Source organism: Dermacentor albipictus, chromosome 7 (assembly GCF_038994185.2).
Source record: "Dermacentor albipictus isolate Rhodes 1998 colony chromosome 7, USDA_Dalb.pri_finalv2, whole genome shotgun sequence".
In the NCBI taxonomy this organism is placed as follows: domain Eukaryota; kingdom Metazoa; phylum Arthropoda; class Arachnida; order Ixodida; family Ixodidae; genus Dermacentor; species Dermacentor albipictus.
The window spans coordinates 114,672,489-114,687,467 of NC_091827.1; the positions used below are offsets into that span (position 1 = coordinate 114,672,489).

Genomic DNA, 14,979 nt, shown 5'->3' on the forward strand with positions numbered 1-14,979 from the left:
CAAGTTGAAAATGTTTGGCTCAACATCAAATTTGCTACATTGAGTAACTAGTGCAACTGGTGAACTACACAAGCCACACAAATCTCGCAACTTGGACTGAGCCCTTTTTGAAAATTATGAGAGGTGCCTTGCCAACACAACTAGCTCCACTTTGCTGTTGGTTACATTTATACTTAGGGTAAGTGAATTTATATATCATTATGCTAAAATGGATAGTTTATGCTTGGCATATGATCCAACGTGAATAGGATCACTAGGCTGCGAAGGAAGCCACAAGTCACAGAAAAAAATTGACAGGGATAATGTATTACAGACACTTTGGCTGAAGACACTATGTGTTGGCAAAATGAGAAATATCACAAATTTTCAAGTGGGCACTGTCACTCTCACAAAGTAAACGTAAATGTCGCAATTTTACATGGCGTATATTTCGTTGGGTATAAAAAGTGAGTAGTACATGCTCACTAGCTGTACTACAATACGACAACATACCAAGCAGCGACAAAATACGACACAACATACCAAGCAGCGTAGGGTCCATGCATTAGAACAATTGAAAAGGTATATATTCTCAATATATTCAAGTCTTCTTTTTCTTTCTTTGAATGAAGACGTGGCACCTCTAAACCCAAGAAAAAATATTGCCAAGCCTCAAAGCACCCTAAATTATTTAATATAATAGCTTTTCTAGCGCTAGTGTCAGTTTCGTTTCTACTGTGTTATGTCATGGCATATAGTATGTGGTCGCGTCAAAGCAGAACATTGCGATGTTTTGACACGAACTTCAGCTCACTCTGCCATCCATTATGCCGCTGCACTGGTTCTCAGAACTATTAACAGCATACGAAGCGACCAAGCGAGTCAGAGAGAGCATCAAAACGTCACAATTTCCTGCTCTGACGTGACCCCATACTGTGCCATGACATGAAACCCAGTATCCCCCAGGGAAGACACTGAAACTGGCTAAAGTCACTATAATAAGATACTAAGAGCATTCTTAGGCTTGTCACAGTATTTTCTAGAGTTTAGAGGTCTAGGTCCTTCTCTTAACGTAAAAAAAGGATAGTTGAAAGTATCTTCTCAGTACCGCTTTAATGCCGATGCAGCCAAAAAAAAAGTTAGACACTCAAGTAACGACGCCTGCTTGACTTGCTCATGAAGTGTGTACAGGAATTTTTTTCTCCGATATGTCTTTGGAGCTTTCTGTAGAAGTTTTTTCTTTCGCAAGATGGAAAAGTTTAATACAAAGCTCTAAACGCATATTATATTTGAAGAGAGGGAGAGAGAGACAAAGAGGAGGAAAGACAGGGAGGTTAGCCAGTGTAAGTTCCGGCTGGCTACCCTGTGCTGGGGAAAGGGGTAAAGGGAATAAAAGGAGAAAGAAGAAGAGGAGGAGAAAAAAATAAGGAAATTCACGCAGTAACGCGATACTACGCGAATATTTGAAATTCAGTATAGACCTTATAAGGCTTTTTTAACTATTGCTGTGAGACGCTAGGGCGCATGCCGCAACCATGACTTGATATGTGCTTCAACAGCAGCTGTCGTTCCATCCGGCAGCCAACTTGCTGCAGCTGAAATTGAGTGCAAAACAACACAGTGCTTCAGGTTGTCGTATCCGGCAGTCGGATGCATGTGGACACGTTCGATGAAAATTAATAAACAGGTGCAAATGCAATACACAGTTATTCATCAATTTTCATTGACTAGCATTAAACAGCATCTCCCCAAAAGTAGTTTTCAGTATGTTTTTCAATGTGCCTATGAGCAGCAATTCATTCGCAAAAGTTGGCTGCGAGAGACCTGCGTATGCCCCTACTACAAATAGTGCAAGATCAACAGTCGTGAATGACGCACTGAATTGGACAGAGTGGTGTTTTAGAGCATTTGACCACTTGAATCCTATCCACGTTCACTGTGAGGAAGACGACAGGAGGAAGGTTTACTACGTGCCGTAGCGCATGCGGCAGGCGACACACGAATCCAAAGTGGTTATACTAGCCTGTATAACAACACCTGAAAACTTGTAGCTGCAGGTTATGGCGGAAGCTGTAAAGGCTCGTTCACACTGGGCCAACACGACACGGATTTCGGCCTGCCGACTGTCGGCGACACCGTTTTTTCCTACGTATCGGCACCTCTGTCGCACTATACCGACGCGGAGATCTCCGCCGACCGTCGCCAGATTGTTGGCGTCGATACAGTGTGACACAGGCGCCGACACGAAGGAAAAAAACGGTGTCGCCGACAGTCGGCAGACCTAAATCCGTGTCGTGTTGGCCTAGTGTGAATGAGCCTTAAGGAGGCCGCCCGTGATGTTCGCGTCGTACGTAAGATCCGATAAGGCCTCTTGCTGTTTTAACAATTTTAACTATTCTGTGGACGGCCTCCTATTAACACAACTCCACCGCCCAGCGCCGTAAAGAGTCACTGCAACTTTCGGCAGTCGCTGCACCATCACATTATGCATACGGAGTGCTGGATGGCGTTGCGCTCGACTCGAAAATCGGCGTGGCCCAATCTGTTATTGCATCGACATCGTTGCCGCTACTGTCACTGATATGACACTGTCCGCCTTAGGCACAATGCTCGCAGTCGCCGTTATCTGCATAACCTTCCTTTCGAGAAGTTGGAGTAGCTTCTGAAGAATCGCATCTGAGCTGAAATTGCGTTTTCAGCTTCCAGCGTTTACTTTGGGGCGCCACCGCAAACATTATTGAGGTGCCTGAATGTTTTCTTCCTTTCTTTCGCCGTATTCTCATTAGACAATCTACAGCGAAACCCATGTATGGTCTCGTTGTCGAGACTTGCAAAGAAAACGAACATGCCACAAATGCACAGCTCGCCAATGGCCAATCGCTACCTTTCAAAAAAATTAAATTATGGGGTTTTACGTGTCAAAATCACTTTCTGATTATGAGGCACGCCGTAGTGGAGGACTCCGGAAATTTCGACCACCTGGGTTTTTTTAATGTGGACCTAAATCTAAGTACACGGGTGTTCTCGCATTTCGCTCCGATCGAAATGCGGCCGCCGTGGCCGGGATTCGATCCCGTGACCTCGTGCTCTTCTTTCTTCCTCCACTCGGGACCGCAAGCACGTTCACTGGTCTTCGTTTGCTTCATGGGTAACATTATATATATATATATATATATATATATATATATATATATATATATATATATATATATATACACGCAGACACACACAGAGCGAAAGGCCAGATCGTGTGTGGTTTGCCCCCCTCCATAGATATAGTTGGTGTGCCACTGCAGTGGGGATTCCAATCCAATCACTCCAGTAGTGCGCGTTGTGAAGATTAACTTGTGCGCAACTTGTGCGCTCCTGGAGAAATTAGCCTCACCCGTCCAAAGCACGCGCGTGAGAAAGCGCTTCTTCACATTTCGTGAAAATCCAACTGGCAAAGTCAAGTCTGTTTTCAAAATCTCGGTCTTCAAGTTTTTGATGAATATGTATACACGGTGCGGGTGCACATGACCTTTATTTTCATATCCTCCACACTGATGACCTTGAGGTTCCGGCCTTCGCACTAGCGTCGCCCACGCTACCGTGAGGATGTGCGGCAAAGAATGCGAAAACATCCGTTTCTGCTCCTTGTGCTACCGTTGCAGTCCTCTGTCGCTTTCTTGTGAAGCTACCTGTCTCGCAAAGGACTTCGTACATTCTGAGTATTGTCGACAGACTAGGGCGACCTCCACAATGCCACATCCGGAATAGCTTGCCTGTCTTCTCTTGTCGCCGTTGTAAAGAACGGCGGGTTGCACAACAAGACTGCCACCTTGCCACCTGATTACGACAAGGGGTGCAAGACGCGCACCTGCACCTCTCCGTGCTGCAGCTGCGAGGCGTTCAAAGAAGCGACCTTTGCGCTGGAACCCGCCGCCTTCCTCCAGCCCCTTCGACATGGTGACGGGACGAATTCGGTGTGTGGACAATGATTCCAGAGTTCCTCAACGCGGGGCTGATTTGACACGCCTGGAGAAGCTACCGCGGGAAGACTTATTTTTGTGCTTCTCAAGGTTTGGAGTGGCTCGGAACAATGAGCGACGCGCGATCGACAACGTCGATTTTCCGGAACGGCACCACCTTCAACACCGTCGCTTGGGCTTCGGAATGTGTGTGCCTTTGTGTCTGTAAACTGGTCTTCAGAGCAGCTGCGAGTGGGTGATGTGTAAACGAACAGCCGCTGCGTCGTGGACGGGCGGATCGAGTGTATAAAAACTGTGGTTGTGCGATTGTTGGACACACTTCTCTTGAGCAGTCATGTTAGACTGGTTCACTTCTCTCATGCAGTCCTGTTGGACTAATACTATTTTTCTCAAACAGTCATGTTAGACTGAGTTAATTTTCTGTAAATAAACCCCTTTTTCCTCGTTCTCGATGAGAAGCAGTTCTTCACTTCATCAACGATCTCAGCGTAAATAAGTTGGACGACGGCATGGGCCAGCTACCTTCGAATTCATGCCGTACTCCAATCTTGGCAAAGGACCACGGACGAAGGGATTGAGCCCCCAATCCTGACAACTGGCTGACAGCGGTGAGATGGACTTTGCGACATGGTGCTGTATCTGCGGTGAGTGCTTGGTTTTTGCTTTGACTCTCTAGGCTTCATTTTGTGGTTGTTCTGTTTAGAACAGTAGGGAAGCTAGATTGTTGTGTGTTAGCTAGGTTGTGTTTTCCTAGCTAGATTTAAAGAGCAGAATCAAGGCAGTAAAGCAGCAGTCATGGAGTTAAGGACACTGCTGAGAGACGAGTTGTTGATTGTTGGTGAGGAACTGGGCCTAGATGTACGCAAGGAAATGCTCAAATCGGAATTATTGGAGCTAATTTCCAATCAGGCCAGTGAGCAAGATATTGAAATGGGATTGGAACTTCTCAAAAAGAGAGAGAAACGGGAAAAAGAAAGAGAAGAACGAGACAGAGAAAAACGAGAGAGAGAGGAACGCGATAAAGATCGCGAGATAACAAAAATGCAACTTGAACTTGAAAACAGACGTTTGGAGTTGTCTCAAGGAAGTGAAGGAGCTCTGGGTCGATCAAGTGAGGCAGAATCATACCGCATGGACAGGCTATTAAAGCCATTTGAGGTCGGGACCGACATAGGCTTGTTCCTATGCAATTTTGAAAGGACTTGCGAAAAGATGAACTTCGGCCCGAGTACATGGCCACAGCGGTTGCTGTCTATGTTGCCGTGTGAGGCAGCGGAAGTAATCGCCAGACTGAGTGTGCAGGATGCATATGATTATGCAAAAGTTAAGGCTAGTCTCCTGAAGAAATACCGCCTTTCAGCCGAAGCTTTTCGGCAAAGGTTTAGGAGCACAGGCAAGAAAGATAGCGAGGGCTATCCGGAGTTTGCGTACAGCTTAAAGGCCAACCTAGTCGAGTGGCTTAAAAGCGCGGAAGCGTACGACAGCAGAGACATGATCATTGAATGCATGTGTCTAGAGCAGTTTTACAAAACCATCCCCCAAGCTGTGAAACTGTGGGTGCAAGATAGAGGTAATGTAAACACTGTGGAAAGGGCGGCTGAATTAGCCGAAGAGTACGCAACCCGTAGAAAGTTGAACGCCGAGGAGGGAAACTGGGACGGTCGAAATGGACCGCGGAAGCCATTTCCGTTCAAAAAGGGTGCGCAAGCTAGACGATCCGAGCCTGTAGACATGGCGGAAAAGCCCGCAGAAAAGAGCGAGGAGAAAGTTAACGGAGAAACCGCACAAAAAAAAAACAGAAAAGAAAATTCGAATCTGTCAGACCAATTCGCTGTTACAAATGCCACAAACTGGGACATATAGCTGTAAACTGCGAGAAGCCAAGCGTAGTTTTTTCCTACGTGGAGGAAAAGGATGAGAATATGGAACTTTTAAGTCCATATCTCCACGACCTGCAAGTTAATGGAAAACCATGCCGAGTGCTAAGAGACAGTGCCGCCACGCTGGACATTGTCCATCCGTCTTACGTGATGGTAGAGGACTTCACCGGAGAAGTAGCATGGATAAAACAGGTTGTAGAAGAACACAGCGTGTGTCTGCCCATGGCCAAAGTCAAAATCAGTGGACCATTCGGGGAGCTAGAGACTGAGGCTGCAGTTTCCAAATTTTTGTCACTGCAGTATCCCTACATCTTTTCGAATCGTTCGAATCAGTTACTTCGTGACAGAGGGCTCAAACTGGGAGAGGGCATAGTACAGGCATTGACCAGAGGCCAAGCTCGTAAGATCGCGGCGCTTTCGGCTGAAAATGCTCAAGCTCCTCCAGCTGAAGCAGAAAAGGGGATAGCTTCAATACCCGAATCCGAGCTAGGCCCGACGGACAAAAGAACAGTTGAGGAGAGCCTGCCAGTTGACCAGCTCAATGAGAGCGTAGCACTAGAGTGTCAGAGTTCTAGCCTGCAGGAAGAGCATGCAGACGCGCTCCCAAGCGAGACAGGGTCGTTATTATCACCGGCCTCAAAGAACTTTGATCAACTCTTACGCGGGGATAGAGAGTCACTGGCAGCTGAGCAAAAGAATGATGAGAGCTTAGCAAAATTACGGGACACAGCTAAAGAAGGCATTGCTAGGCGCAACGTAACGATACATGAGAAAGGAGGATTGTTGTATCGGCATTACAGAGATCGAAAGGGTAGGATTTTAGATCAGTTAGTCATACCTACTAAGTATAGGGAGGACCTTTTGAGTCTTTGTCATGGAAATGGGTGGTCCGGCCACCTAGGCATAAACAAATCAAAGGAAAGATTGCTTATGGAATACTACTGGCCTGGCTGTTTCAAAGATGTAGAAAACTTTGTAAGATCATGCGACGCCTGCCAGCGTTCTGGTAAACCAGGAGAGACTTGGAAAGCTCCACTGAAGGTAGTGCCCTTAATAACAGAGCCTTTCAGACGGCTTGTAATAGACACGGTAGGGCCTCTTCCAAAAACAAAATCAGGCTACAGGTACTTGTTTACCATGCTGTGTCCGGCTACCAAGTTTCCAGAAGCAATCCCTTTGAAAGAGCTCAGCTCCACTGAAGTAGTAGACGCGCTTTTGACAGTGTTTGCACGAGTTGGGTTTCCAGCCGAAATTCAGGCAGATCAAGGGTCAGTATTCACGAGCGCACTGACTTCCACATTCTTGCAAAAGTGCGGGGTAAAGTTAATACACAGTTCTGTCTATCACCCTCAGTCAAACAGTGTAGAGAGGTGGCATTCGGTGCTTAAGCGAGTTTTGCGTGCGCTCTGCTACGAGCACAAGGAGGACTGGGAGAACTGTCTGCCGGCAACTTTGTTTGCTTTGCGAACGGTTCCACATGAAGCGACAGGGTTCTCACCAGCAGAACTAGTGTATGGGAGGACACTCCGTTCTCCACTGAGAATGTTAAGAGAGATGTGGGAGGAAAGAGGGGAGAGCCCAACCGTGGTTGAATACGTGCTGAATTTATTGGAACGGCTAAGCGCAACCCGAGAACTAGTCGGAAAGAACATGGAAATAGCTCAAAGGAACACCAAATTCTATTACGACAAGAATGCGAGGCTTCGTACGTTTAAAGTTGACTTAACGATGAAAGCGGAAAAGTGTAGGTTTGGATGTTCGCAGGTTACTTATCTGGGCCATGTTGTCGGTCAGGACATGAGACGGCCGGCTGAGCTGAAAATAGCTACGATTGGAGATTTTTCTCAGCCGCGCACGAAAACGGACGTTCGTTCATTTTTGGGACTTGTGGGGTACTATCAACGGTACATTCCGAATTACTCGCAATTGGCAAGTCCATTAACGGACGCCCTCCGAAAGGGAGCACCGAGTAACGTACACTGGGATAAGGACAAAGAGAACGCTTTCCAAAGTTTGAAGACGCTATTGGTTTCTCGCCCTGTGCTTCGCGCGCCAGACTACACTAAGGAATTCATAGTTCAATGCGACGCAAGCGACAGAGGTATGGGCGTGGTACTTAGTCAAGTCGGCGACGATAACGAGGAGCATCCTATCCTCTACGCCAGCCGTAAACTAAATGTAAGAGAGAAAGCCTACAGCGCTTCAGAGAAGGAATGCGCTTGTTTGGTTTGGGCCGCCCAGAAGTTGTCGTGTTATTTGTACGGAGCGAAGTTCATCTTCGAGACCGACCACTGTCCTCTGACGTGGCTCAATCAAATGTCACACAAAAACGGCCGCTTGCTCCGATGGAGCCTCACTCTCCAAGAGTACAACTTCTCCGTTAGATATAAGACGGGAAAGTTGCATAGCAATGCGGATGGTTTGAGCAGGCTAATTTGAATTCTGCGTTTGGGGGTCCCGCCTAAATTTTAGGGTTACTAGTGTTAATTTTATTAAGCGAAGAAGATCCCCTCTCGTTTAGCAGGATTCCCTCCATGATTGCTGAATTTGTCAGCAGGATTTTGCTTCAGAAATTGGCATAGTGAAATGCAGCATTTTTTTGTTTCTGCACTTATGTTGTTGTTGTTTTTTTTGAAGCCTAGCGAGTCTAAAGTGAGAGCCAATGCACGTCATCTCGGCGCAGAGCCGTGTTGTGGGGTTCATTTTGCAGTTGCCTGTCCTTGTTGGATGTTTTGGGGCGGTGACATCAATGCACAGGTGGTCGCTGCGAGCCAAGACATCAATCCCCCCCTGACCAGCAGCCATTCTCTTCCTGCCTAGCGGTTGTCAGCGCTAGACAGTCGAGACTTTTGGGGCCATGGAGGCGCTGTAAAGAACGGCGGGTTGCACAACAAGACTGCCACCTTGCCACCTGATTACGACAAGGGGTGCAAGACGCGCACCTGCACCTCTCCGTGCTGCAGCTGCGAGGCGTTCAAAGAAGCGACCTTTGCGCTGGAACCCGCCGCCTTCCTCCAGCCCCTTCGACATGGTGACGGGACGAATTCGGTGTGTGGACAATGATTCCAGAGTTCCTCAACGCGGGGCTGATTTGACACGCCTGGAGAAGCTACCGCGGGAAGACTTATTTTTGTGCTTCTCAAGGTTTGGAGTGGCTCGGAACAATGAGCGACGCGCGATCGACAACGTCGATTTTCCGGAACGGCACCACCTTCAACACCGTCGCTTGGGCTTCGGAATGTGTGTGCCTTTGTGTCTGTAAACTGGTCTTCAGAGCAGCTGCGAGTTGGTGATGTGTAAACGAACAGCCGCCGCGTCGTGGACGGGCGGATCGAGTGTATAAAAACTGTGGTTGTGCGATTGTTGGACACACTTCTCTTGAGCAGTCATGTTAGACTGGTTCACTTCTCTCATGCAGTCCTGTTGGACTAATACTATTTTTCTCAAACAGTCATGTTAGACTGAGTTAATTTTCTGTAAATAAACCCCTTTTTCCTCGTTCTCGATGAGAAGCAGTTCTTCACTTCATCAACGATCTCAGCGTAAATAAGTTGGACGACGGCATGGGCCAGCTACCTTCGAATTCATGCCGTACTCCAATCTTGGCAAAGGACCACGGACGAAGGGATTGAGCCCCCAATCCTGACACCGTGCGCCGCCCCCGGAGCCAGGGTGATGTCAGCCTTCTGATCATTCCTGAAGAGCATGACTGTCTTCTTGAAGAGCATGTCACTGGCGTGGTACCGTTGAGCTCTCCCGTTATTTTCTATGCACTGACGCGTCAAGCAAAAATGATTTACGTAATCGAAAACAGCATACCCTGGCCGTATAGGTCCACCAAAGCACATTAGATGGACATAGCGTGCGCAAGGTTTGTTTCTATTGCTAAAAGGAACAAACGGAACATACAATCCGGGCGCGCCTATCTGCAGAACAAGAGTGCGCAAAATCACAGTCCCAAGCGAGCCGTCACGGTTTCCCGGCTTCGAAATCACCCCCTCCCGCTCCTACGGCCCCGCTACCTTTATCAATGCGTCAGCGGCGTGTTCTCTTGGCGCCGCGACCATCACACAGCGTGAAGACTTGTCTCGAGCTGCCGCCGCTAGTGAAGCCGTGTATCCGTGGCGCATGAGTAGCGGCGCGCGAGTGCGTGTCTCGTATTTTGGATATTTTGCGCGGTTTTGTTTTTCTTTGAAAAACCAATGAGGCAAAGCTGAGCACGAAACAAATGCTTAATTTGGAAGTTATTTTAGGTGCCCTACAACTTTGTAATCGACATGTTTGCGATTCCAGCAAGAATGAAAAAGTTCACTAATTAAAAGCAATTAATCAATACTTCCTGGTGAAATAAATACTGGCTGTTAGTACACACGATTATGGCTACTATGCAGTTGTTATAATTTCTCTAGAGCTGTCGGGTTCAAGTTCAAACTGTTAGTTCAAGTTAACTGGTATACTCGGTATATAACCCTGTTCGTTTGTTGTGAATACTCGTTTCTTTAAGTTTTTGTTTTTAATTGCTGTATGTCTGGTAAGCACCTTTTTTTCTAGTTTTATATTTACCGCATTCCAGTCCTGCTTGGGGCTGCAGCATTGCGAAATAAATCATACAAATAAAAACTGTACCTGGATGAACAGGTAGCAGCAAGTGAAAACTTACGCTTAACTTGGTGGCTAGGATTTCACTCATCCCTATGGATGTGCGAATATTCAAAATTTGGATTATTTTAACAGTACTAGTTGAATTATATGTACTATTCGAAACTCCAATATTGGCTTCTGCTCTAATATGAACAATCACTCTCGTTTGATCCGCTGTTGATAGCCTAGCGGCTATGCCGTTGCGCTGCCGAACACGAGGTCGTAGGTTCGACCCTGGACATGGCGGCCTCATTTTTACGAGGACAATAAGCAAAGCACTCATGTACTTTTTAGGTACACGTTAGAGAAACCCAGGTAATCAAAATGAATGCGGAGTCCCTACTACAGCGTACCTCATAATCTTATTGCATTGGCACGTAAAACACCACTTGTAAGTAATTTAATAAAACTCGTTTGAGCCCGCTTCATACTCTTCTGTGCAGTCATTCAGTAAGTATTTCTTGCCTGTAGACGGGGGACCTACAACTTCGCAGTGCTGACTTGGACAAAACAACTGCTTAGCCAGTCTCGCTAGGTTTGCTTGTTTTTACAACTATGCGCAGGGCTATAGTAAAACACTTAACCTTTTCAGTGAACATCTCGCGACGTGCTGTTTTTTTGTTTCACTGATGCTATTGGCATGGTGCGCCAGATACGGTCACTTACTATTACGATTCATTTGCAAGCTTGTCACTTGACCGAAGCCCCAGTTATCAACAGCGGTACACATCTACTAATGAAGATAGACCTTTATACCAAACGATATCTATGCAACCTGATCATAAATACATACATAAAATTGATCATAAACATGAAAGTATCCAAAGGTTATCTTTCTTGGTTGTATGCATCACATATGAGAAATATTTTTGCTTGAGCACCCCTACTCATTTCCCAATCATCCTGGAGACAACGTGTTTTTGACTGCATGTAATTATGCGTCACTTTTAGATTTACGTAACAAAGTCTGCACATAATATGCACTTGCCGAGGCTTCATAATAAAAAGAAACAAGCTAGGAGATTTATTCACATACATTTTTCAGCATGAAAACAATCGTGGCAAGCATAGGTACCCCCTCTTCCATTAATAACCATGATACACAACCCGGGACATTGTTACAGTATACTGTTTACAGCATTTTGCGAATATTCACGACATATTTAACACTATGTTAGGTTAATCAAGCGAGCAGACATATTGATGAGCAAATGTAAAGTAGTAGCACAGTGAGGTCGTTCAGGGTATGTCCGTCATGAACTCCATGCAGACACACGTATTCTGGTTGCAGAAGAGGCCAGGCCCACATTCTCGGACATCATGAGGTTCGGAAGGCCTGTTGGAGCAGTCCGCGTTCTTCCCTACGGGTGGGACGACACAGTTTGGCAATTTAGATATCACAAAGCCTCGACTCTAGGGCACTATCTAGTTCAGGTCACGGAATGTAGGTTGGAAAGCAGTCGGAAGTTTGTCACTCCCCAGGTAATCGTTTATGTTCCATAGATGCCCATAGAAAATAACGTTTTAGACATTGTACGCATCCTATAGATATCTAGATTCGTCCAAACAACATTAGAAATACAGGCCATCGATAATATAAAGTCCTATTCAAATCACGTTTCTGTAACATTGCAAGGCTATCACAGTTGGACATATGGGACCTCTAACAAATGCTCACTTTAGTCATGCAGATGTCTATAGAGCATCTAGTGGGTATTTTCCACTGCACGCTAGCGAGCTATACTTGCAGGTGCCACAGCAGTAGTACTATCAAGGACAAATTCAATATTGGATTCGCAGCAGACGTGGCGTGACCAGAGCTTAAAGTCAGCTGGGCACGGGGAGGGCGCGTTTCTTAAGGATGGGCTCGGCCCCCCTCCTTCTAGGCAAGTCAACTGTAGCACTGCGGCGGCCATTCGACATGCTCTGGAGGTGACTTTTTTTACCAGCGTTGCCTTGCAAAGGACAATTCTAGTACTCCAATTTTTTCGATTTATGGCCTAATTGCGTTTAATCGGTTCATGTGTCATGATTAAAAACAGGGAAGCAGGTATCATCATACACACCTGAATCCATTTTCCCGAGGTACTGCGCATGGCGGTCGCCACCTTTGTACGACTAAAATTCATGGCACAGCTAGCATACGGTGTCATGAGCCACCTGAGCGGGAACCTTTCTGCTCGTGAATTAGTGAAGGCTCATCTTGGTTGAGTTACCAGTTATTTTCATTCGTTTAGTTGTGCATTACGAGCGCTGTGTTATACCAAAGCTGCATGAATTTTGTCCACTTTTGTAGGTAAGTAGGTGTGAAACCATAAAATATATTGTTGTAGTGCCTAAGGTTTTCAATGAAGCAAGGCATGTAATGGTCTGTGTTGCAGCTCGACTGTCGTATTCGTATTTGCTTCGATTTCACGTATGTTTACGTGTTAACGTCTTTAACCCTTTACCTCCCGAGCTGTCAATTAAAAAAAAAGGTATGTTGCAAAAGCGTTCATTCTTAGTCATTTTTGTCTCCTCTACTGCCGCAACGCCTTGATGATGTGCTTCACTCTCTCTCTCTCTCTCTCTCTCTCACTATAATATATATATATATATATATATATATATATATATATATATATATATATATATATATATATATATATATATATATATATATATATAGTCGGCTCTAGTACGGCTTTTCGCCACCACGCAGTCGCTCACGGAAACGCCGGACGCGACTGTATTCGCAGCTGTTAAACAGTTGAGCTTTTGACTGTATACGCGTTGTTTCAAGTACAATCAAAACTTTTGTAAACGCGAACCCTGAAGCACTTGTTGCTCTGGGCAACCAGCACGTTTTGCTGTTCGATGTGATCGCGCGTCGTCTGCTGCGCCGATACGAGAGCGCGCGCCAGTTGGAATCCAATGCGTGGAAAATTGTTCTGTTACGTTATGTTCGCGTATCTGAAAGCCGATCTTTGAAAGCAGTGTTTGCCAGCATATAATGGGAAAGCTTGGGTGCTGAAAGAGCCCCGTTGCGTGCTACCGTCTACTCGTGTAGCAGACTACACGCAAGCCGGAAGTGCATGCGGTAAATGTCGTTAGACTGCCCCTAAAGCAGTACGTGATGCTGCGTTTCCTTCGCAAAGTTTTTGAGAATTACATTTGTTGCCACCGCAAGAAAAACACAGCTGGCACCAGAAAATGAGGAGCTATGACGTGTGTTTCCGTCATTTAGGATCTCAAAGCAGTTAAATAGTGATTGTGCAAACACTAAGTAAAACAGAGCGGTATGCCGCGCGCTTCCTGCAACAAACGAAGCTCTGCAGAACCTGCATGCAGGCATTACTCCGCAAACAGAGAGGTTCATGTTTTCAAGATCAATGCGTTGCGAGTCATGGCTCACATTGATTCTACCACTTCAATGGTGGAAATAAAAGCATTTATTGCGGATGCAAACTACCACATGTCACTGAAGCGTGAGCCACTCTCCCAGTTTCGCGTGCTTTCACGTGCCTATCAGCAACATTGAATGCGTAGTTGCATAGGAGCAGCCTCAGGAAACGAATCGATGTGAGCTTTATGAGCCTGTGCTCGTTGCTGTTATTGCTCTTACACTTAGCAACATTGAAGCACAAAGAGTTCGGACCGTGTACTCCACTAAGGTTGTCAGTGGATTCTGCAAGATCTGATCCTCCTGCACGGCACGGCTTCATACTCTAGTGTAGTTTGAAGCTGTATTAGGCGACGATTACCCCGCCTAATTACTGCAAGCCACCTCTCTCGTACACCAGCGGCAGCTGGTATTTCATAGAATGACACCCCTGCAGTCTTTTTCTTTCCGTGTGTTTTGTACAATGGTACACAAGAGTAAAGAAAAAAAGCCTCAGAATAAAAAAATGACTACTATCAAATACGAATGCAAGTTTTGCACCGGCAGCGCAGCCGGACAGACTGCATGCGGAATACGCACCTGCAAAACCCTGAGAAAAACAGGAATGCAATCAAACACGCAGGCAAATACGAATTCGTTAGCTTCGTACTGCGCGCGGCTGGTCAGGGCCAGCTTCCTGTGGACGGACGGACGGACGGACGGACGGACGTTAAGAGCGTCTCCTGTGGAACGGGGCTGGGTTGCGCCACCAATGGATGAATGGATGTTATGAGCGTCCCCTTTGGAACGGGGCGGTGGGTTGCGCCACCAAGCTGTTGCTATTATACGGCCTAATGTACCACCTCGGTTTAAAAAAAGAAAAAAGAAAGAAAGAACACTATGAACTTCCAGAACCAAATTTTCTGATCCATTATTGCGAACTTTGCTTTTGTGCGTCTCCGTTTTTTGTCGTGTCCCTACTTTTCTTCCAACAGTCATCCAGTCGTCTCTTACTAATCTCTATTGCAGACATGCTTACTTTCCCCCTGCTCTTGCTGAACCCAAGGGCTTCAAGGAGTCCAGTGGTATCTAAATCAACCGCTGAACAGATATCTCCACCTTCTAATAAAACATGCTCCATCGTTTC

General features: G+C 46.2%; 1 protein-coding gene across 2 annotated transcripts in view; it reads right to left on the minus strand.

Annotated features, from left to right (window-relative positions):
• Positions 1-11,517: 11,517 nt before the first annotated feature.
• Positions 11,518-14,979, minus strand: part of LOC135918504 (uncharacterized) — a 47,495-nt gene continuing 44,033 nt past the window's right edge. For both annotated transcript variants that reach the window (XM_065452120.1, XM_065452119.1), the window contains exon 6: positions 11,518-11,832. In XM_065452120.1, coding sequence (XP_065308192.1) covers positions 11,711-11,832 — 122 coding nt within the window. In that variant the 3' untranslated portion in view covers positions 11,518-11,710. The remainder of the gene's footprint in view (positions 11,833-14,979) is intronic.